This window comes from Mobula birostris, chromosome X (genome assembly GCF_030028105.1).
Source record: "Mobula birostris isolate sMobBir1 chromosome X, sMobBir1.hap1, whole genome shotgun sequence".
NCBI classification, from domain to species: Eukaryota; Metazoa; Chordata; class Chondrichthyes; order Myliobatiformes; family Myliobatidae; genus Mobula; species Mobula birostris.
Genome location: NC_092402.1, coordinates 72,234,711 through 72,259,498, shown reverse-complemented (window position 1 = coordinate 72,259,498; position 24,788 = coordinate 72,234,711). Strand labels below are relative to the sequence as shown.

Below are 24,788 nucleotides of genomic sequence, written 5' to 3'. Positions count from 1 at the left end.
ACTATATATTGACTGACTGGGAGACATATGACAAACTGTTGATGAACTTAATGCCTGATGGACTGAGGTTTATTTCCCTGCCCAGAGGTGAGACTTGGTCTGGGGGCAGCCCACTGGTTGCCATTGCCAAGGGACTTCAGGTGCTGGGGGTGTGGGCAGTTCTCTCCACATCTTATTTTCCACTCACAGAGCTGTGGGCCAATGGCTTGCCTCTGCAAAACACAAAGTGACATTTTGCTGGGTTTCTCCTTGTACTCATGGTGGGTGGGGGGCACAGAGTGACCAGTCACAGAACCTGCTCCCAGGGTGGGGATTAAGAGCTGGGGAAGGGAAGGGATGAGGCAAAAGGGCACTGAGGGAGGGGGAGGGTGAAATTGGGTATTGGGGGAGGGTTTGAGTAAGGGAAGTGGGAAGAGGGTTCAGGTGAGTGGGAGTTGGGGAGGGGCTGTTGGGAGAAGGGTTAAGTGAGGGTCTTGGAGAGGGGGAAGAGTTAGAGGATAGGTCCAGTCTCAATTCAATACAGCCACTCTCCTCACCCATCACATTTGGACTCCATTGTACGACACTTGGATTGACTGCTGGTCTTGCTGGGGTCTCCAAAAGAGCCAGAAGGACTACTGGTTTATTGTCCTGAACTGTCGCAGGACCCTGACTCCTGCCCCAAACCTCCACTGTTCCCTCAGGTCATCAGCTGCCTGTGACCCAGTGCTAGTAGACAGTTTCTACCTCTGGTCTGCAGGGTAATAGCTGGGGGCTTCCATCAGATGTTGGTTGGTGACGGCATCTCCTGTCGTGGTCTCCCCCGCGGGGACAGGATATGTCAAAACCTGCTTATTGGTCCCAGCTCACAGCTGCAGCATAATGGCCATACCTTTCTGGTCTGTGGAAGTCAGTATAGACCTTCTATGTTATCCTGCTCCCTTTTACTCATTGTTGGGATCTGTGCATCAATGACCAGCTCTCGAGGTGGTGCTGCTTCAGGTCTTCCTGGTGAAGGTGCTCTCACAATGCTGAGGAGCAGACAGTTATAGCAGTTCCATTTTTAACCCAGCATTGGCGATATTACCAAGTCAGGATAGTGGGTACATTACAGGTGTGTTCCCTTGCACCTTCGTGCTGCTCTATGTTATGGGTTTGGGCGGGGCTGACACAACAGTTTAATGAATAACTGCCGTGCATTTGTAGATGGGGCGCACAACCAAATGTTAAAGGGAATGAGTGTTTAGGATTAACAAGCAATCTGCTGGAGGAACTCAGCAGGTCGAGCAGCACCTGTGGGAGAAAGGAATTGTGAACGTTCCGGGTTGAAACCCTGTATCAGGTCAAGTTTGGCTGAACTTTTTCTTATCCTGAAAAACTCTCTCGAATCTGCTAATTTCCTACAAATCAAAGGTGTAACCCCTGGTATTCCTGGCTCTGTTGGCTACATAGAGCAGTCCCTGGTCCAATCCTTCTCCAGGTCCGTTCCCCAACTCTCTCTCTGTTGTATTGATTGCATTGGTGCTGCTTCCTGCATCCATGCAGAACTCCAAAAGAGCCAGTACCTTCCGCACCAACTTCCACCCTACACTCAAATTCATGTGGACCATTTCAACATTTCTCTCCCTTCCATGGATCTCTATGTTTCCATCTCAGGAGACAAACTATCCACTGATATTTGCTATAAACCCACTGACTCCCACAGCTACTTAGACTGCACCTCTTTCCACCCTGTCTGCTGTCAGGATGCAGTTCTTTTCTTCTAGTTTCTCCGATTCCAGTGTATCTGTTCCAGGACATCTGAAATGTCCTCCTTTTTCAGGAAGTGTGACTTCCCTTCTGTAGTGGTTGGTGGAGCCCAATCTCACATCTCCTCTGTTCTCCTGCTCTCGCCCTACCTTCATCCTGATAGAAAAGAGACAAAGTTATCCTGGTGCTCACCAACCTCCACAACCAGCACATCATCCTTTGTCATTTCTACCAGTTGCAACGTGATCCCACCACCAACCATATCTTCCCCTCCCACCCTGTTCCCCCTCCCACAGGGATCACTCCCTCTGGACATCCTGGTCCCCACCCACCTATCCCTGACTCTTGCAGGAGACATAAAAACGTGTTCTCACCCCTCCTCCCTCGCCATCAACCTGGGACCTAACAGCCCTCGCAGGTAAGGCAAACCTTCGCATACATTTTTAAAAATTTGAGTCTTGATGCAGAATTTCAATGTAAAATGTCAACAATTCCTTTCCTCCCATGGATGCTGTTCAAACCTGCTGAGTTCCTCCAGCAGATCAACTGTTGCTCCAGATTCCAGCATCTACAGTTTCCGGTGTCTGTAATATTTAGGCTTTGTGGATGGTGAAAAGCCTTTGCAGTGCCAAGTGGTGAGTCACACGCTGCAGAATATCAAACCTTTGACAGAACTTATGTAGCCGGTTGAGCTTTTGACCAATAACAACCACTGAGATGTTGATAATGGGGCACTCTGATGCGAGTACTATTGTATATAAAGGGAAGGTGGCGAGATTCTTTGTTAGTGATGTTCATTCTCTGATGTTAATGAGCACAGAGCAACCCATGTCTAAATGTTGCTCCATATTCCAGCAAGTGCAGCCTCTCGTATCTCCATATGGCAACGTTTTTAGGAATGGGTGCTTTCTTTGTTCATGACTGGCTATGTGCATTTCTCTCCACCTCTGACCTAATGACGAAGGGAAGCAGTTGAGGAATTCCTGCAGTGATGTCTCAGGACTGGAATGATGGATTTCCAACATCCACCGCTAAAATCTTCTATGAGAGATGTGATTCATTATTGTGTATGAAAAGAATTAATTAAAGATCTGGTAGTCAAGGGGCCTATAGCAACCAGTGATCAGAATATGATGGAATTTTAATAAGATTTAAAATTACTTTGTTCACACTGTAACCAGCTTCTTGAATCTAATTAAAACAGCCCTATAGGAAACTACTTCAAAAGGCATGAAACAATAAAGCAGTGGCTAATTTTGAAAGATTCAATCATAGTTTCCAAGTAAATATCCCATTTAGGGAAAAATAAAAAGAGAATGAATCACCCGTGGCTATTAAGAGTAGCTAAACCATGTTAGATCAAAGACAAAGTTGCCAAAAAAAATAGTAAGCTTGAAAATTGGTAAATTTCATGATCAGCAAAGGAGAACCAAAGCGATGATAGAGGAATAGAAAAGTGAGAACAGAGGAAGCAAGCAAGCAACAAAAACAAACTTAAAATATGTGTTTAGCTGTCGAGAGTTTCTTCTTCTTAAGCCCATCATCCCTACTGGGGCACAGGCCGCCAGCAGCAGCTCACCAAAGTCCTTTCTCCTAGGCCTATAGAAGGGTGAATGGCCCTGTGGCTTCCACTTCCACCACATGACTTCATAGTTCTTCTGGGCAAAGATCCTTCCTCTCCAGGGATGTGGTCTTTGCAGCTTCTGTTGGCATTTCTGTAGCACTGGGTTTTTTTGGGATGGGGTTGCTAGCCCCATGCCTGACCCAACTCCTTTCATAGCAGAGTTCTGTGGAAAGTTTAGTGAGAGCTAACGTGGGCCCCTTCAAACAAGGCAGGAGAAATTGTATTAGAAAATATGGAAATGGCAAAGAAATGAAACATCTACGTCCGTCTCCATGGAAGAATCAGAATCAGGTTTATTATCACTGGCATGTGATGCGAAATTTGTTAACTTAGCAACAACAGTTCAATGCAATACATAATCTAGAAGAGAAAAAATAAAATAATAATAAATAAATCTTATTTGGTATACTTTATGCAGTATACGTATATTGAATAGATTGAAATCATGCAAAAACAGACATATATTTTTTTAAAAAGTGAGGTAGTGTCCAAGGGTTCAATGTCTATTTGGGAATCAGATGGCAGAGGGGAAGAAGCTGTTCCTGAATCGCTGAGTGTGTGCCTTCAGGCTTCTGTACCTCCTACCTGATGGTAACAGTGAGAAAAGGGCATGACCTGGGTGCTTAATAATGGATGCTGCCTTTCTGAGATACCGCTCCTTGAAGATGTCCTGGGTACTTTGTAAGTTAGTACCCAAGATGGAACTGACTAGATTTACAATCCTCTGCAGCTTCTTTCAGTCCTGTTCAGTAGCTCTCCCCCCACACCAGACAGTGATGCAGCCTGTCAGAATGCTCTCCACTGTACAACTATAGAAGTTTTTGAGTGTATTTGTTGACATGCCAAATCTCTTCAAACTCCTAATAAAGTATAGTCACTGTCTTGCCTTCTTTATAACTACATCAATATGTTGGGACCAGGTTAGATCCTCAGAGATCTTGACACCAGGAACTTGAAACTGTTCACTCTCTCCACTTCTGATCCCTTTATGAGGATTGGTACGTGTTCCTTCGTCTTACCCTTCCTGAAAGCCTTCAGAAAACAGTGAAGGCCTTTGGCTTTAGAGTGAATAAGAACATTTTTTAAAAAATAGCTGTACACTTGTATTAAAACAGTGGTCTAATCAACATTTTATAAAGTTGCACTGTAACCTCCCAGCCTTTCCCTTCATTACCCAGGGCTCAAAAAATCAGTATCCCATATGCTGCCTTCATTTGGCTGAAAGGCCTAACTTTGCTTATGGTCTTGTACTTAAGGCGGAAGTTGATAGTTTCCTGATCAGTCAGGGTATCAAAGGAAATGGCAAGAAGGCAGATGTATGGGGTTGAGTGGGATCTGGGAATCGGCCATGATAGACTGGTATAGCAGACTTGATGGGGTGCTTGGCCTAATTCTGCTCCTATGTCTTATGATCTTCACCATTTTATCAGCCTGAGCTGCCACCTTCATGGATCTTGGACATACACTAAGCACTCCTGCTCCTCAATATTCCCTAGGGCCCTGCCATTCACTGTCTATGTCCTACCCCTGTTAGTCCGCCCAAGCCTTTCACTGGTCAGAATTACATTCCATCTAGCATTGCTCTGCATTCTTACCAACTGATCAATATTATTCTATAACATACAACTATCCTCTGTATCAACAACACCATCCTATTCTCCAATTTGCTTTGGATCCCATGGGATCTAACATTTTGGATCAGTCTCCCAAAAGAGACCTTTCAAAAGCATTTTGTCCATATAGACGCAAACACAAGGAAATCTGTGGATACTGGAAGTTCAAGCAACACACACAAAATGCTGGTGGAACACAGCAGACCAGGCAGCATCCATAGGAAGAGGTACAGTCAACATTTTGGGCCGAGACCCTTCATCAGGACTAACTGATAGTAAGAGATTTGAAAGTGGGAAGGGGAGGGGGAGATCCAAAATGATAGGAGAAGACAGGAGGGGGAGGGATGGAGCCAAGAGCTGGACAGGTGATTGGCAAAAAGGGATATGAGAGGATCATGGGACAGGAGGTCCGGGGAGAAAGACAAGGGGGGTGGGGAAGCACCAGAGGAAGATATAGTGAGAGGGACAGAGGGAGAAAAAAGAGAGAAAGAAAGGGGAAAAATAAAAAATAATAAATAAATAAGGGATTGGGTAAGAAGGGGAGGAGGGGCATTAACGGGAGTTAGAGAAGTCAATATTCATGCCATCAGGTTGGAGGTGTTGTTCCTCCAACATGAGTGTGGTTTTATCTTGACAGTAGAGGAGGCTGTGAATAGACATATCAGAATGGGAATGGGGCATGGAACTAAAATGTGTGGCCACTGGGAGATCCTGCTTTCATCCAGAGCACCGGGAGCAGTATATCACACCAGCAGACTCACAGGTGAAGTGTCACCTCACCTGGAAGGACTGTCTCAGGCCTTGAATGGTGGTGCTTCCGGTGCGGCCTTCTATGTATTGGCGAGACCCGACACAGGCTGGAAGACTGTTTCGCTGAACACCTAAGCTCTGTCCGCCAGAGAAAGCTGTGTGTGACTACTGGAGGTGGAACGCGCTCACCTTGGCCTTGTACCACTCCTCAGCCTCCTGCAGGTTCTTGCTGGCCACAGATTTGTAATGAGTGCGAATGTCCTTCAGGGCAGCTGTGAGGTCAGGCTTGGAGATGTCCACCTCAACGTGGATCTGCTGCAACTGCAGTTGCTCATGCAGTTCCTGAATTTCCTGATGGGCCAAGAAGAGGAAGTGAGTCAGACAGTTCAGCGGCCCGTCGTCATGTCTCTCATAAGCACCTCTATCCAGATCACAGTTCTGGCCACTCGAAGCCCATCCTTGGCCACAGTAGGTTAAGTCTCCTTACCTCATCATGGCAGGATCCCCCAGTGGCCACACATTTTAATTCCACATCCCATTCCCATTCTGATATGTATCCACGGCCCCTCTACTGTCAAGATGAAGCCACACTCAGGTTGGAGGAACAACACATTATATTCCATCTGGGTAGCCTCCAACCTGATGGCATGAACATTGACTTCTCTAACTTCCGTTAATGCCCCTCCTCCCCTTCGCACCCCATCCCTTTATTTATTATTTATTTTTTCCCCTTTCTTTCTCTCTCTTTTTTCGCCCTCTTTCCCTCTCACTATATCTTCCTCTGGTGCTCCCCTCCTCCTTTTCTTTCTCCCTCAGCCTCCTGTCCCATGATCCTCTCATATCCCTTTTGCCAATCACCTGTCCAGCTCTTGGCTCCATCCCTCCCCCTCCTGTCTTCTCCTATCATTTCGGATCTCCCCCTCCCCCTCCCACTTTCAAATCTCTTACTAGCTCTTCCTTCAGTTAGTCTTGACGAAGGGTCTCGGCCCGAAACGTTGACTGTACCTCTTCCTATAGATCCTGCCTGCGTTCACCGGCATTTTGTGTGTGTTGTCCATATAGACTACACCACACACTGTCGTCTTCAATATATTTTCAAAGTTCAGAGTAAACTTATCACCAAAGTACATTTACAACATCCCTGAGATTAATTTTCATCACAGGGATGGTTCCTCTGTCTTTTAATCTAGATCGCATGGTTAATGATGGACAGATTCCTCAGAGCCTGAAATCACCGGATCATTGGGGGCTGTGGGAGTTTGTGATATGTGTTCATTTTCTGTTCCTACTTTGAAAAATTCTAATTGATCAGACAGGAGTTTATTTTGCACCACACCACCCCTCCCCCTTGCAAACCTCTGCTGACATTTTTTGACCAAACTACCTTTCTATGTGTAGGTTAATCCTGTCCTTCAGTTTTTCCCCCCTAAGTTCCCCTCACTGACATTAGACTCAACTGTAATTACTGGTTCATCCCTGCTGCCTGTTCTTGAATAATTCTATCATGTTTGCTGTCTTCCAGTCACTGGCACCTCACCAAGGGCCAGCAGAGATTTAAAAAAATCTTCATCAGGGCCCCAACAACCTCCTCCCTTGCCTCCCTCCCATAATAGCCTGAGATACGTTTTATCAGGTTTTGGGGATTTATCCATCTTTAAGCCTGAAATGACATCTAAAATATACTCTTATTAATTATATTCCTGGATTTCACTGTCTTTCCCCCTTCCCAGCCACACCTCTGAATTCAACTACAATGCCCTCATCAGTGAATGTGGATGGGAAGTATTTACTTTAAGACCTCCACTTATGTGGACAGATTACTCCCTCTGCTCCTTGTTCCCCAATGAACTCTACTCTTTCCCTGGTTACCTGCTTCCCCCTAATGTACTAGGGGGAATGCTTGGTGATTTTCAGTAATCTTCTTTTCTAGTAATATTTTAAGTACCCTCTGGCCTCCTAATTTTTAAATTCTACAGACTCCCCCCCCCCCATTTCCTGAAACCTCTTTCCCCCATTTTCCATTTTCTATCATAAGCCTCCTGATCTAACTCTCTGTTCCCTGGCATCCAGGGGTCCATGGATGTCCCTACATTTCACCCTTGGAGGAACACTTGTCTTGAACTCCAATTATTTCACGTTTGTGTAACTCCCACATGCAACTTTTCCCAGTTTACTTTTGCTGGGTCCTGTCTTACGATATTTTGAAGTTGACCTCTTTTCTGCCCACCATTCCCCTCAAACCCAAACACCAGACCTTCCTTATCCCTTTTTTGAACTACACTGAACTTTAATGTATGGTCACTGTTATCAAAAGTGACACTTTGATCACTTGTCCAGTTATATTTCCCAAGATGAGGTCCAGCACTACTTATAGGATGATCTGTGTGTTCAAAAAGCTTTCATAGATGCAATTCCATTTGATTCTTTCACACTAAGGTGTTGCTGCATAATTTTGGGGGAGTTGAAATCCCTTTGCATTGTAATTATCTCTCTGTGATATGTTCATATATCTGTTCTTCTACAAAGTTGTATCTCTCACTGACTTGGATATGTAGTATGCCCCCAGCAAAGTGATCACTTTTTTTAAAAAACTCTTCTACTTGTGCAGTCTGTGCTGGTGGTGTAGTGGAACAAGTGGTCCCGGGTTCATATCCAGCCATCTCCTTGCACACTTTCCATCCGTACTGGGTTGAGGGTCCAGCTAGCAACTTGGCCTTGTAAAACAAATGACCACCAAAGAAACAGCAAGGTTGTTGCCAAACAAAGTGCAGGGAGGAACTCATGCAGTCATTTGAATAATCTTATGGGGAGTCCTCCTTCATTGCTGCCGTGATGTTCTCCTAAATTGTGCCATGTCCCCTCTTTTACAAGCACACCCCCCTCCCAGTCATGGCTGAAGATTTTGCACATTGTATGCTGAGTTGCCAGTCCTGCCCTTCTTTCAACTGTGTCTCTCTGATTGTACCAAGATCATATTCCCATCTGCTGATCAATGCTCTTAAGTTAATCTGCCATATTGGTCAGATACCTTTGCATTAAAATAGAAGCATTTCAGCTTTCCATTTCTCCTGTGTGCTAAATCATGCTTGTCTGCTCTGCCTACTGCACTGACTTAGTTTTCCTTCTATATGAGTGATGATTGATAAGTTCGTGGCCTAAAGTAGAAGGAGTCAATTTTTGAAAACCTAGCACATTTATTTTTCAACATAGTCCCCTCCTACATTTACACACTTAGTCCAGCGGTCATGGAACATACAGATCTTGGACCTCCAGAAAGTGTCCACAGATGGGTGATTGATAAGATTGTGGCCTAAGGTAGAAGGAGATGAGTTATACAGCTCTCGTTACATGCACATGCAGTTCAACTCTTTGAATGATTATGCAGAAAGTTTGAAGTTAGTAACTCATCTCCTTCTACCTTAGGCCATGAACTTATCAATCACCCCGATGAGTTATTAACCTCAAACTTTCTGCATAATCACTCAAAGAGTTGAACTGCATGTGCATGTAATGAGAGCTGTATAACTCATCTCCTTCTATCTTAGGCCACGAACTTATCAATCACCCCTGCTGTGGGCACTTTCTGGAGGTCCAAGATCCGTATGCTCCACGACTGCTGAACTAAGTGTATAGATGTAGGAGGGGACTATGTTGAAAAATAAATGTGCTAGGTTTTCTAAAATTGACTCCTTCTACCTTAGGCCACAAACTTATCAATCACCCCTCATATTTGACTGCTCCTTCTCCCAACTGTATCTACTGTGTCCCATTTTTTTCCAAATTAGTTTAAACTCTCCCAACAGCACAGGCAAACTTCTCTGCAAGGTTGTTGGGCTTGATTCAGTTCAGGTGCAAAGCATACAGCTTGTACAGATCCCACTCTCCCCAGAAGCTGGCCCATGATCCAGAAATCAAAGACCTCCCTCTTGCGCCATCCCGAGCTACACAGTCATCCGACTGATACTCCCATGACAATACACACTAGCACATCTGCAGAGATTACATCCCTGAGGTCCTCTTCCTTCATCTGTAGCTTTGCTCCCTAAATTCACCTTTTCCTCCTTTTTACTCAGGTCACTCAACATGAAGCACAACCTCTGGCTCTTTAGAATGTCCTGCAACTGGTCTGTGACATTCTTGACCCTGGCACCATCATCCTGGATTCACACCCTCAGGTGCAGAAGAATGTTCCCCACACTAATGAGTCTCCCGCCCTTCAGCCAGAAAGCACAGCAGCACTGGAATTTCTTCAGGTGGTTATGACATTTAGAATGTCCTTGATGAGCCTCACTAATCTTTACAGATGCACCATAGAGAGCATTCTATCTGGGCATAATAGCAGCTTCACGTAGCAACTAATCTGCCCAATATTGCAGACAGCTGTGAACACAGAAACTAGCTGCCCCATTACACGTCCTACTGCCTTGGCAACATAATCAAAGATCCTTCCCAGCCTGTCATTCTCTCTTTTACTCTCCACTTCCACAAATATAAAAGCTTGAAAGTGCGTCTCAACAGGCTTGAGAACAGCTTCTGTTCCAATCTTATAAGTCAAATGAACAGATCTTGTGTATGTAAAAGATGAACCCTTGATAGCTCTGTCTACGTCATCATGCCCTCTGCTGCTTATTTTTCAGTCTGCACTGCACTTTCTCTGTAACTGTAACAGTATTTTCTGCATTCTGTTACTGCATTTTCCTTTACACTACCAGGTTGTATTAATGTATGGAACAATCCATCTGGATGGCGTGTAGACAAAGTGTTAAACTGCATCTCAATATGTCTGCCAACAGCAGACTAAGCACCAATTAATTACAACACACACAAATTGCCAGAGGAACTCGGCAGGTCAGACAGCATCCATGGAAAGGAACAAACAGTTGACATTTTGGGCTGACACCCTTCATCAGTCCCCCTCTCCATGATGCAAATTTTTACAACTGAATTCAACTAACTTCAGCTGAACTGCAGTCTGAGAGATTATAAAAGGTGGAGTGAGGAAAGCCGAGAAAATTGAAGTACATGGGCTTCAGTGATGAGGGTTTGTGGGATCTTCCCAACATTGACTATGTGTTATTGATACCAGTCAATTAGGGAGTGGTGGTGAACTTTTCACTTTTTTACTCAACTCATGTGGAATCATGGATTCCAAAGGTCTGGAGTTAAGTGAGCCTGGTGTAACCTAAACTGAGTGATGATAAATTGGCTATTGGTGAGTGGTGCTGCTTGAAAGTACTGTTGATGATGGGTTATATCACTTGGATGCACATAATTGAATGTTTTGCTAATAACACACCTTGGGATTTTGTCAACAAGGCCTTTTACTGTTTCATTAATGCAATGAAAAACATCACACCTTTACAAAATTGACACTCCTGCTTTGGTTTTGCATACTAGCAGGCTATATTGAGTCACTTGGTAGGAGAGTTAATTTTTCCCTTTATGGCAAGCCATGTATAATACTCAGAATAAAGGATGAGCTGTCAGCAATGAGTGTAGAGAAGTTACTGTGTTGTGTGGAGGTGGTACTGGTTGGTCTCTGTCACTGGTCTCCTGCTGACGACCCTACTTCCAAGCTACAACCATTGCTTTCTGATCATCTGCATCAACAATTGATAATGATAGCTAGAATATTCACAATCTCCCAAACTCCAGAAACTGCTGCATTTGTTCTGTCATTTTGTTTGCCCTTTTAGGGGATAGAGGAATGAAGCCACACTTGTCCTGGGAACATTGAGATAGTTGAGAGCAAGGTGAGAAATGAAAGTGCCTCCATAAAATTGCAGACTGTTGGTTTTGGTTCAGCAGGTGGAATTCTGGCTCCAAGTCAGAAGATTTGGGGTTCAGGGTTACAACAGTAGTGTGAGCAAAATGTTTTATTTAATGCACTGTTAGGGGAATACTGCTTTGTCTGTGGTGCTAGATTTCTGTAAAATGACCTTGGTGCTCTTGAGAGACAAAATGCTTCAGAAGTATTTAATTCACTGTTAAAGGTCATGAAAAGTGCTAAATAATGCAGGTCCTTGTTTTTCATTCTTAACTTTCTAGGCTGCTCACAGAGGGGTTTTGAAGATTAACCTTTAGTTCAGAGGGTTCCAGTCAGTGTGAGGAAGGGATCTCTTGATATGAGTTAGTGAGAAGCATTTTATCATGATGTACAAGATTCTGGGAAGGACTTCCTGGCTGTGGAGCAGGCTGGTGATATTGTGGATGCCCAGGCAGTTTTCCATTAAGGAGAAGGCAAAGGGATCTCAAAATGAGAGCAGTTTGAAGATTTGTATTTTCAAGGACATGGAATTAAGGTGACTCCATATCCTAAAGATGACACAATAGCTCAAAGAAAAGGCACTGGCAAACATTGGGATTTTATGGTCACATATCTGAAGGGAGGCTTGAATGCAAAATCTTCTCTTGAATTGAAATGCTGCCAGCTGAGCCAAAGCTGACAATTACTGCAAAATATTTAGTCAAGATGTGATCCTTGAAGAACGCTGCCACTTGTCATTAGCTTCCTCTCTGACTGCACTTACTAAGACATCAACCAGATATTAGGACCAGAATTCTGAGGAGTTGTGTGGAAGATGCCCAAGTTGTGATATGCACCGCTAGTTTGCAGATTTTTACTCTGAATCCTAGACTATATTTACTCCGTTTTGCAACAACATTAGGGACTTTTACGATCTGCATCCAATCCATACAATGTCCTATTTGCGAGAGTATGTTTGCCGAAAGAACTCGTTTTATTCCGCATCTCACCATAGGAGTGTTTGATGACAATAGAATGGAACTTGATTCAGCGTTACCACCCCTGGGGAGCATTTGATAAGGAAGTCTTTACTGTTTATAATCCTTGTGGACGCCCTGAGTGTTTGATGCGGCATTGTAAAAGGACCTGAATACTACGGGAGGCCGACTGTACCTGTCCTCACAGTTTGACTTGGCATTGTTCAGGAATTTGACAGTGTGACTAGTCTGTCATATCTCGCGTCTGATCTGTCACTGCAGAGGAGCTGGGAAGCGTTCCACTCCTCAGCATCCCTGTCTCAAGAGCACAACACGCAGTGGAGCATTTTATTTTTAAACATGTGTAAATTTAGACACGTTCCAACCTCCCTCTTTAAAATGGTCGTTTGGAAAAAATTTAAAGTGGAGCTGCCCTCATCAACAGTTCTGGGTGAAGGAATGCCTTCATCAGCGCTGTGGCGACGATGTAATGCCCATTTAACAACCGTTGTATGTTTGCAAACTTGTCCAAAGGGTTACACGTTACTCGGCAGGTGGGCTGCTCCCCTTTAAGCTCATTGCAGGAGTTGGTGTGACCTCCGCCTGACCCTCATCCAGTATTCTATGGAGATCATGTACTCGGAATTCAGCACGAGTTTCACAAGTAATCTATCTGCATTCGTCACGGAACTTCCTCCCCGGCCGATCAATCGCACCCGCGACAGCGGGCAGGCGGAGAGGCGGGTCCAGGCAGCTGATGTGTGAGCACAGCCTAGTCTTACTGCTGGACGAGTGGGAGCGGGAACGAGAGTCGCTGTATCCCAGGCGTGTGCGGATCGTTCACCCACCTACGGAACGCCTAGTGTCTGCGGACCATCTCCCGCTGCCCCCACCCCAGCCCCCGGCACTGATTGCGGAGCAGACCCCGCTCCCGGCACCAGACGGGTGATGCTGCTGGGATTTCCCGGGAGTCCGGTGCCGTGGTGACGGAGTCAGAGGGAGGGAGAGAGGGGGCGTGTCGTGGGCGGCGGCGATGGAGCTGCAGGAGGAGGTCGGTTCTCTAGACTGAATTCAGAGGCCGGTTCGCCGACACCATGCCGGTCCGCCGGGGCCACGTCGCGCCTCAGAACACTTACCTGGACACCATCATCCGCAAGTTCGAGGTCCAGAGTGAGTGGAGATGGGTGGGGAGGGTCAGTCCGGGGAGAGGGGCTGCAGGGGGCGGTGCAACAAAGCGCCCGGCACAGTTGTCTGGGTGCGGGGTTTATCAGTGGGCCGATTATGGGGTGCGCGTGTGTGTGGTGGTGGTTGTGGGGACGAACATGTGGAGGATCCGAGGTTTGTGTGTGTCCCGCCGTCAGTAGGTCTGGAGACTGGCGGCCGCCGCTAGCCCCATTCTATTGTTCCTCTGTCAGTGTCGCGGCGGGGAATCGAACCTTTCCTTCGCTCGCTTCCCCCCCCCCCCCCCCCCCAACTTCTCTCAACCGCGGCAAAGATGCATGATTCGGGTACTAAATCCGCACCCATATATAGGGCCTCCAAAACTCGCTGTATTTTGTCACCAAACACCGACTATCAGCGGTGAATAGGAGCAGTCTGTCTCGTATCAAGTGGGGCTCAGCGGTCATGGTGCTGATATCTGTTTAGATTTTATGAACGAATCTCTTTGTATAGTACTTATCTCTACCTGGAGCATCAGAAAGTGCTCGATAGACAGTGAACACTATCATGTAAAAATGCAGTCAGTAAGCGCAATAACGTTTCACAACCATTGTGCTAATGGGCAGATAATTTTAATGTTTTGATTGAGAGAGAACTGTTTGGCTGAGGATGTGTGGGAAGAATTCCCTCTGCTTTGAAATAGTGTATGGAATTTGTCAATTTGAGGCCTTGGTTTAGTATCTCAAATGAAACACACAAACATAGTAACACAGCTCTGGTTGTCCTGAGTTCTGGACCAGTGATCAGACAAGTTGGCAATTTAAATTCAAGTGGTAGAATCTGGAATTAAAAAAACCAGCTGGATGCTGAATATGATTGTACAGTAATGCTGGTAGAGTTGCTGCCTCACAGCTTCGAGGTTAAACCAGACCTCAAATGTTGTCTGTGTAGAGTTTGCATGCCCTCCCTCCAATTTCCACTGTTTCCTCCTACATTCCAAAGATGGGTCAATTAGTTGCTGAAAATTGTCCCTATTGTGTGGAAGTGAGAGTAAACCAGGATGTAATTGGATGATTGGACAGAGTGAGTGGGGTCGACTGTAAAGCCTGTTTCTCCGCTGGATGACGTAATGACTTTAAAACATGAGTATGTGTTTCACAGTGGGAGCAATGTTCAAAGTACATTTATCAGGTATATGTGCCTAAAACTTGCAGAGTGCTGTAGTAATCTTGTGTATTGCACTGTGCTGCTGCTGCAAAAGCAAATTTCATGACGTGTGAGTGATGATAAACCTGATTCTGATATGGGTCTCTATTGTGGACTGAGAGTGGGAAGGGGACAGGGAGCAGGAAGCACCAGAAAGACATTCTGTAATGATCAATAAACTAATTGTTTGGAATCATATAACTTGCTTGGTGTCTCAGGGCTGGATGTGTCTGCACCTCCACCACCCTCTGCCCCTGGCACTCCTCTGCCACCTGCCCCACACCCCTCCTGTGGCACTTCTCCCTTTCACCATTCCCAACATCCTTTGCTCTGGCAGACTTACAAATTCGCTCTCTGCTCCACGTTGATAAATACAGTACTGTGCAAAAGTCTTAGGCACCTTAGCTATATGTATATATCTGTGCCTAAGACTTTTGCACAGTACTGTAGGTGTCACCATATACAACCCTGAGATTTGTTTTCTTGTGGGTGTACTCAGTAAGTCCAAGAAACACAATAGAATCAATGAAAGACCACACCCAGCAGGATGGACAAACAATGAATGTGCAAAAGACAAACTGTGCAAGTACTAAAAAAAAATAATAAATAAGCTATAAATATCAAGAATATGAGATGAAGAGTTTTTGAAAGTGAGTCCATAGGTTGTGGGAACATTTCAATGATGGGGGTGAGTGAAATGATCTCCTCTAGTTCAAGAGCCTGAAGTTTGAGGGCTAATAATTGTTCCTGAACCTTGTGAGAGTCCTGAGGCTTCTGTACCTCCTTCCTGATGACAGCAAAGAATAATTCCAGTCCTCTACTTATTTTAACCTGTTCTCTTAAAATCATCACCTTACTCCCAATTCTACCATCATCCATCTAAACCAGAGATTCCTAACCTTTTTTATGCCAATGAGCCTTACCATTAACCGAGGGGTCCATGGAATCCAGGTTGGGAACTATACTGGATTATACAGATCTATACTGAGGGTTGGGAACTATACTGGACTATACAGATCTATACTGAGGGTAACCTATGGGATCCAGTTAACCTAAAGACCAGTTCATATTTGGCACTTGAAGGAGGAAACTGCGACACCAGGAGAAACCTCTACAGTCTCAGGAAGAATGTGCAAACTCCACACAGAGGTTGGGGTCTACCTTGGGTGCCTGGAGCTGAGAGGCACATCTGACTCGTAGATAAATGTTGTTAAAGAAAATGACAATAATATTGAACTAAGGAGTGTGATGGAGGTAGTATGCTGCCACTATCTCCCATGGCCCAATGTCAGAGGTTCCCCAAACCTTTTTCTGCCCTGAACCAATACCATTAAGCAAGGGCTCTGTGGACCCCAGGGCAGGAACCCCTGGCCTGTGATCCCATTCCCATGTGGCTGAGTGTAAGGAACAGAAGCAGTCAGTTCCTCAAGCGTGTTCCACAATTTAGTGGTCATGGTCTTTCCCTCAATACAATGTTGCTGTCCTCTCACCGTATCCCTCGACTTTGTAGAAATGCCCATGATTTCCTTGAGTATATTCACTGCCTTCATCTCCCCTTTTTGAGTGTGTAAATTCCAAAATCCACAACCTGCTGAGAAGATTCCTCCTCCTCCTCCTTCCTAAATCAAGTGACCCCCCCAACCTTTATTAGTACTATTGACCCCCCCCCCCCCAAATTAGGGAAAATAGCCATGCAACATTCCCCAATTACCTTTCTTATTTCTATGCTTCTGTAAGTAGAAATTCAACTTTCACGTATTAATCCTTTCATCCTCGAGTCAACCTGGTGACCCTTCTCTGCACTGCCTTCAATGCAAGTACTGTATATTTTTTTAACATGTATACCAAAACTGTGCATAGGATTCCAGATGCAATCTCGTCAGCATTCTGTAAAGCTGAACCAAATTTTCACCATTTTAAAATTTCAGGCCTCTTACAATAAAGCCCTATGTTCTAAAAACCACCTCAATTCTTGCTTGCTATCCTCTTGTACTTGCTTGATGATCCCCAGATGCCCTTGTATTGTGACATTTTGTAGTCTCACTCCATTTAAATGTCCATATAACTCTTTCTTCAAAAATGGGTTGCCTCTATTTCAGACTTATCACTGTCTCTGCCATCATCTTGTTCACTTAATTTATCCATCCAGAGTTTTGTGGTCTCTTTCTGAACTCAACAATCGTTTACCATCAGTAAATTTGGCCACACTCCCTCTGGGTTATTACTATCGGTTGCATACAGTTGAGAGTCAAAGGCACATGTTTATGGCATCTCCTCTCTCTTCTCCCCACCCCCCCCGTAATAGATTAAGAGCTCAATGTCTCATTTATTCTCCGTGTCAATATATAACCTTATTTCCAATGACACCCATATCCTGTGAATGAGTTTTAAAAATAAATAAATTGAATCGTCAAAGTGGGAATTCTACTCACAACTCCTGATGTGGGACTATATCGTCACTGTGCCTGGGCAAACACCTTCACTAGAGCTCTGGGTCCCGGATTAAAGGGCTGCAAGTGCTTGCACATTTCAAATGGCCAAAATCAGATGCATTATCACTCATTTAAGACTTGAACTTGTTGCTTTGTGGCAGCACAGTGTGGCCACAATTATTAAAACTTGCAAAAATCTCCTGTACCACCTCCTCGATGACAGTAATGCAAAGAGGATGTGACGCAGATGGTGAAACGCCTTTGTGATGGACACTGCCGCCTTGAGGCACAGCTTCTGTGAAGGGTTGTGCCTGTGATGGAGCTGAGTCTCGAACCCTCTGCAGCCTCTTGCTCCAGACCAGTCTGTGATGTAATTAGGCAGAATGCTCTCCGTTCTACAACTGTAGAAGTCTAAGTCTTTTGTGATGTATTGAATCTTGACAAATGCCTAACGAATTAGAGCCATTGGTGTGCCTTTACACCAATGTGTTGGGCCCTGGAGCTTGGTCTGAAGTGAGAGCAGCATGGTGTTGAAGTGTTCTACTACAGCCACCAGCTGCAGCCTCTCTGATTACTGATGGATTCTAGGATACAGCATTTCCCTCTGGGATATCAGCCAAGCATCGTTTGATGTGAGATGGTAGAAGCCAGGCTTCGGGATATGCAGGGCTAATCACACTGCATATCAGCAACAGGCTCTGGATAGTGGTTTGACAGAGAATTGGGCTGATATTTTTCTATCTTCTCTTCTGCCTGCACAAGTTCAATGGGTCTGATATAAACCAGCTTCTGTGTGCAAGTGGAATGCATCTGCATTCTCCCAGGCTCGTGTGGTATCACAGCATTTCCCAGTGGTCCTGGTGACTGAGCTCTGTTTACACAGTTGGTATTTGAAATAGAATAGTACAGCACATAACAGGCCCTTCGGCCCACAATATTGTATTTTTAATAAATATTATTGACTTACAACGTGTCTATTCGTATGTTGGGAATGGGAAATTCAATTTGCATAATTTTTGTTCAAACAAATAATTATTTTGCATTGCTTCTCTCAGAAGCATCAATCTAGTTTGTTATCACAGTGTTAGTCAGTGATAGACATGCCAACCAAGTATCAGTTATTCCTTTTATGCACTTTTGTAATTTCTAGTAATTTTTGTCTTTGCACAGTACCACTACTGCAAAAAAAATCCCGTATGGCAATCATAAATCTGATTGCAATTCTATAGTATCAAGTCTGTAGCTAACCAAACAGGCCCCCCCCCCAGCTGTACAATATCTGACCTTTACCCACCAGTGAAGAATTCTACTGTACAGACCTGTGAATTCTGTGGTATACTGTAAGAGATGTCCTTTTCAAGGATGAAGTTGTACAGTAGCATGCCCCTACCTGCCAGTGAAACTGAGGAATAGCTCTGATAATTTAAGGGGACAAAAAAGGAAGGCTGCTGTATCTCAGAAGATTAGCAGTTCAAATCGTTGTGGTTGGAGAAATTGGATGGATCAAAATAGCATTTGGGCTCCCTTATCAGCAACTGCACAATTGGAAAATGTTTTAATCAGGACCTTGATAAGATACAATTAACAGGCCTGTCTTCATATTTCTAAAAGTTGATCAGTTTTGACAGCTAAGCTTGCATAGACCTTAGTATGTAAAGTTCCAAGGATGCTTTTATTTTCTAAGACAATGCCCACCCTGCTAGAATCCAATGATACAGAAAAGGGTTGGGGGGGAACCTGTCAGCCTGTCAATAGGTTTCTCTCTGAATCTTGTTTAAATTTGATGACTCCTTGTTCCAGCAAATACAACATTGTTCTGTTTGATCAGTCTGAATAGAGTAGTTTGCCTTCATTAGAATCAATGAACTGTATGTGTACTGTTGACAGAAAAGGGAGACCTTCCTTGCTAATGGAGATCAAAGTCCCTATACAATAGTTCTCTACTGTAAAGTTCAGCGTGCAATCCTTCCTCAAATTTTGCTGTGCTTTGCACTCATTCCTCTCCTATGCCCAATTACCACTCCTCCCTATCCTGTGGACTTTTATTGGATACCCTTGGAAATCCTGGTTCTCATCTGCTAGTTCCTGCTTCTAACTCACTAGTATCAATAAAGAAAGGCAATGATATTTCAAAATTTCTGTTTCATGCATCTATGTAATGTTGTAAGTGCCCTCTTTCCTGACCCTGACATTTAGCTAACTGGTCAGAAGTCCCATTTCTCCTTTATTAAATATTGATTTTGACCTTTCCAAAATCTAGTAACTTCTGGAAGACCATTTACTATTTCTCCAGCACCCTGCTTTAAAGCCTGAGGGTACAAGGCATTAGATGGGCTTTCAGTCCCATTAGTTTCACTGGTAATTTTACTAAGAATTAAATTCCTTGCTCCCTTTAGACCAATGATACTCCAGTATTTACAGTAGTCTTTTACTACTTGCAGCCCGCAATGCCACTGGAGTTTAGAGCAGCAGTGAAGGTCCTCCATCACTGGTGACGTTCAGGGTTCTTTCATCATGTCAGCAGCTTCCCCTTGGTTTCACCACTCCCAGGTGGAGACTCAGGAATATTGTTACGCACAGGTGTAGAAGTAGTGTTCATTGCTGTGTCTGTAACAATTTTGTTTGACCTTAGCCCTGACCTAAGCCACTGAACCTGGAGGACTAGTGGACCACTCTTAGTCTGACCTCTACCCTTTGACCTGTTTGGCTTGGGTTACCCTACCAAGAGCCAAAGCATCAAGCCCCGACTCCAGCCAACATCGCTCTCTGGGCCACTGAGGCACGCAGGCCTCCAAACCCTACGACAAGATTGTGGTCCTCTTGGAGAGTGTCTGAGATAAAAACATTTTAATCTGTATTTCATTATTTCTCATTTAGAGTTTTTCATCTCTCAGAGACTATCATTACTTTAGTTTTTAACATAAGTGTCTCCTGTCTAAATATGTTACACTGCCGGATCAGATGTAACCCCATTGTACCCTGTGGAATAAAAGCAGAAACTGCTGAAGAAATTAATTTGTCCGTAACACTGTGGAGAAATATTTATTGCTATATATTGTTACAGAGATATTTGCAAAATACTGATGGGTTCTGATCCATTACTGCATATATTTGGAGCTTTACCCAATATTATGCAACAGCAACTTGGAGCCCATCCATGCTGTGTGAATCTCTGTAACAATGATAAATATCAGGGTTAACAATGTGGCAGTCATTTCCCCACAACTGGCTCCTCGTTAATTGTGATGTCTGCAATCCAGGCAGCATTTCAATGTTTTGCAGTGACAGGCTTCTACCCACCAGTCTCCGATCCCCAGTGTGATCCACTGATGGCCTGCAGCCAATTCTGCATTGCAGTATTTAGTGATACACCTGTACCCACCTTCAGTGCTGAGTCCCAGTGTGTGTAGAGGCCAATCTTCCTCATTTCTCCTCTGAGCAATCTTGTCATCTGTGCATTAGTTGATTAGTGCTGCACTGCATCTGAGCCAAGTATGTCTTTGTTAGCAAACTGCACACAGTATTTCGGATCTTCCTAGCCATGTCAAACAGAATTTGCCTTTGGACAGCATGGTAATATAGTGGTTAGCACGATGCTCCATAGTACTGGCGACCTGGGTTCAATTCCCACTGCTGTCTGTAAGGAGTTTGTACATTCTCAGACATCCCACCCTGCAAAAACTCATTTCAGGGAGGTAGAACCATCAATTTGCGGGAGACTCCTGGGAGAGGTGGGATGTCTGCAATAGAGTAGCTCCTTAGCAGCTAGCCAGCTAGTTTAAATAACGTTAGCTATGCTAATGAACGAATGACACCTGTTAATCTCACCTCAACACGTCTTTTACATTTTAACCCACCATGGGCAATAGAAAAGTCACTGTTGCAAACAGTGCAGCGAGCAACCCTGTCATTATTTTGACCCCTATTAGGCAGGGGTACACTTTAGTGTAGTCTGGGGTGACGTACGTTTTATATATTTTTTGGAACACTCTGCCATGGCGCGCTCTTGCTCTCTCTCTCTCTCTCTCTCTCTCGTGGTCGCTCGCACGCTCTCAAGCGCTCTCTCTTGCGCGTTCTCTCTCGCTTTCTCGCTCGCGCGCTTGCTTGCCTTCGCTCTCACTCTCGCCCTCTCTCTTGCTTTTCACTCGCTCGCTCTCAAAAAAATTGATTTCCGTGACATTGTACATAATTTGCGGGCATCAGGGAGCCACTATTAATATGCGGGAGACTCCCGGAAGTTCTGGGAGAGGTGGGATGTCTGTACATGAATAGTTAATGCTCTGACAACTCTGCTCATCACTGCTGAGTCCCACAGTGTGTGTTGCATGAATACTCAGCTGAGGCAAGGCCAGTGATCTCTGCAGGGTGATGAGCTCACATCTCCTCAATTCATGGGGCATTTCTTGACTTTGGATTTGATCCATGACCATAGTGAGGTGGGTGGGTGGGTGGGTGGGGAGAAGAAGTGTGACCAAACACACAAACCAGACATCCCACCCTGCAAAAACTCACTTCAGGGAGGTAGCACCATCAATTTGCGGGAGACTTCCGGGAGAGTTGGGATGTCTGCAATAGAGTAGCTCCTTAGCAGCTAGCCAGCTAGTTTAAATAACGTTAGCTATGCTAATGAATGAATGACGCCTGTTGAACTCACCTCAACACGTCTTTTATAGTCTTAACCCACCATGGGCAATAGAAAAGTCACTGTTGCAAACAGTGCAGCGAGCAACCCTGTCATTATTTTGACCCCTGTTAGGCAGGGGTACACTTTAGGGTAGTCTGGGGTGATGTACATTTTATATTTTCTTTTGTTGGAACACTCTGCCACGGCGAGCGTGCTGTCTCTCGTGCGCGCTCTCGCTCTCTCTCGTGGTCTCTCTTGAGCTCGCTCTCAAAAAAAATTGATTTCCGGGACATTGTATATAAATTGCGGGCATCAGGGAGCCATTATTAATATGCGGGAGACTCCCGGAACTTCCGGGTGAGGTGGGATGTCTGCATTCTTGACTGGGTGTTTTTATAGACCACCCCATAGTAACAGGGACATCAGGAAGCAGATAGGGAATGCAGATTCTGGAAAGATGCAAAAATAACAAGGTTGTCGTGGTGGGAGATTTTAATTTCCCCAATATTGATTGGCATCTCCCTAGAGCAAGGGGTTTAGATGGGGTGGAGTTTGTTAGGTGTGTTCAGGAAGGTTTCCTGACAATATGTAGATAAGCCTATAAGAGGAGAGGCTGTACTTGATCTGGTATTGGGAAATGAACCTGGTCAGATGTCAGATTTCTCAGTGGGAGAGCATTTTGGAGATAGTGATCACAATTCTATCTCCTTTACATAACATTGGAGAGGGATAGGAACAAACAAGTTAGGAAACCGTTTAATTGGAGTAAGGGTAAATAAGAGGCTATCAGGCAGGAACTTGGAAGCATAAATTGAGACAGTGAAAGGATGGTAGGGTACAGGAACTGTGGTGTACAAAGGCTGTTGTAAATCTAGTCGAAAAGAAAAGCTTACGAAAGCTTCAAAAAGCTAGGTAATAATAGAGATCTAGAAGCTTGTAAGTCTAGCAGGAAGGAGCTTAAGAATGAAATTAGGAGAGCCAGAAGGGGCCATGAAAAGGCTTGGTGAGCAGGATTAAGGTAAACCCCAAGGCATTTTACAAGTATGTGAAGAGCAAGAGGATAAAATGTGAGAGAATAGGTCCAATCAAGTGTAATAGTGGAAAAGTGTGTATGGAACCGGAGGAGATAGTAGAGGTACTTAATGAATACTTTACTTCAGTATTCACTACGGAAAAGGATCTTGACGATTGTAGAGGTTCTGGAGGATTGGAGGGTTGCAGATGTTGTTCCCTTATTCAAGAAAGGGAGTAGGGATAGCCCAGGAAATTATAGACCAGTGAGTCTTACGTCAGTGGTTGGTAAGTTGGTGGAGAAGATCCTGAGAGGCAGGATTTATGAACATTTGGAGAGGCATAATAGGAATAGTCAGCATAGCTTTGTCAAAGGCAGGTCGTGCCTTACAAGGCTGATTGAATTTTCTGAGGATGTGACTAAACACATTGATGAAGGTAGAGCAGTAGACATAGTGTATATGGATTTCAGCAAGGCATTTGATAAAGTACCCCGTGCCGGGCTTATTGAGAAAGTAAGGAGGCATGGAATCCAAGGGGACATTGCTTCGTGGATCCAGAATTGGCTTGCCCACAGAAGTCAGAGTGGTTGTAGACAGGTCATATTCTGCATGGAGGTCGGTCACCATTGGTGTGCATCAGGGATCTGTTCTGGGACCCCTACTCTTCATGATTTTTATAAATGACCTGGATGAGGAAGTGCAGGGATGGGTTAGTAAATTTGCTGATGACACAAAGGTTGGGGGTGTTGTGGATAGTGTGGAGGGCTGTCAGAGGTTACAGCGGGATATTGATAGGATGCAAAACTGGGCTGAGAAGTGGCAGATAGAGTTCAACCCAGATCAGTGTGAAGTGGTTCATTTTGGTAGGTCAAATATGATGGTAGAATATAGTATTAATGGTAAGACTCTTTGCGGTGTGGAGGATCAGAGGGATCTTGGGGTCCGAGTCCATAGGACTCTCAAAGCTGCTGTGCAGGTTGACTCTGTGGTTAAGAAAGCATATGGTGCATTGGCCTTCATCAACTGTGGGATTGAGTTTAGGAGCCAAGAGGTAATGTTGCAGCTATATAGGACCCTGGTCAGACCCCACTTGGAGTACTGTGCTCAGTTCTGTTCGCCTCACTACAGGAAGGATGTGGAAATGATAGAAAGGGTGCAGTGGAGATTTACAAGGATGTTGCCTGGATTGGGGAGCATGCCCTATGAACTTGGCCTTTTCTCCTTGGAGTGATGGAGGATGAGAGGTGACCTGATAGAGGTGTATATGATGATGAGAGGCATTGATCGTGTGGATAGTCAGAGGCTTTTTCCCAGGGCTGAAATGGCTATCACAAGAGGGCACAGTTTTAAGGTACTTTGAAGCAAGTACAGAGGAGATGTTAGGGGTAAGTTTTTTCTTATGCAGAGAGTGGTGAGTGCATGGAATGGGCTGCCGGCGTTGGTGGTGGAGGTAGATATGAGACTCCTGGACAGGTACATGGAGCTTAGAAAAATAGAAGGCTATGGGTAACCCTAGGTAATTTCTAAAGTATGTACATGTTCGGCACAGCATCGTGGGCTGAAGGGTCTGTATCGTGCTGTAGGTTTTCCATGTTTCTATTCTCCTCATGAGCACATGGGTTTCCTCCCACAGTCTAAAGACTTACCATTTGGTGGGTTAATTGGTCAATGTAAATGATCCCATGATTAGGCTAGGGTTAAATCAGGTTACTGGAAAGGCCAGAAGGACCGGTTCTGCACAGTATCTCAATAAGTAAAAGTAAATAAAATGATGGACTTTGCGGAAGTTACAAGCTCTATTTTTAGTGGTATGCACTTTGAATCCCGTACCCACCAGGTCTGCCCACCTGTTATACAGTAACAGCTTTTATCTATTAGCACAGTAATGGGTCAACATCACTGTATATCATTAAG

General features: G+C 44.6%; 1 protein-coding gene across 4 annotated transcripts in view; it reads left to right on the top strand.

The window, feature by feature from the left end:
* Positions 1–13,166: 13,166 nt before the first annotated feature.
* Positions 13,167–24,788, top strand: part of kcnh6a (potassium voltage-gated channel, subfamily H (eag-related), member 6a) — a 170,547-nt gene continuing 158,925 nt past the window's right edge. For 3 of the 4 annotated variants that reach the window (XM_072249669.1, XM_072249667.1, XM_072249666.1), the window contains exon 1: positions 13,167–13,608. In XM_072249669.1, coding sequence (XP_072105770.1) covers positions 13,533–13,608 — 76 coding nt within the window. In that variant the 5' untranslated portion in view covers positions 13,167–13,532. The remainder of the gene's footprint in view (positions 13,609–24,788) is intronic. The other variant, XM_072249668.1, reaches the window with a different exon arrangement.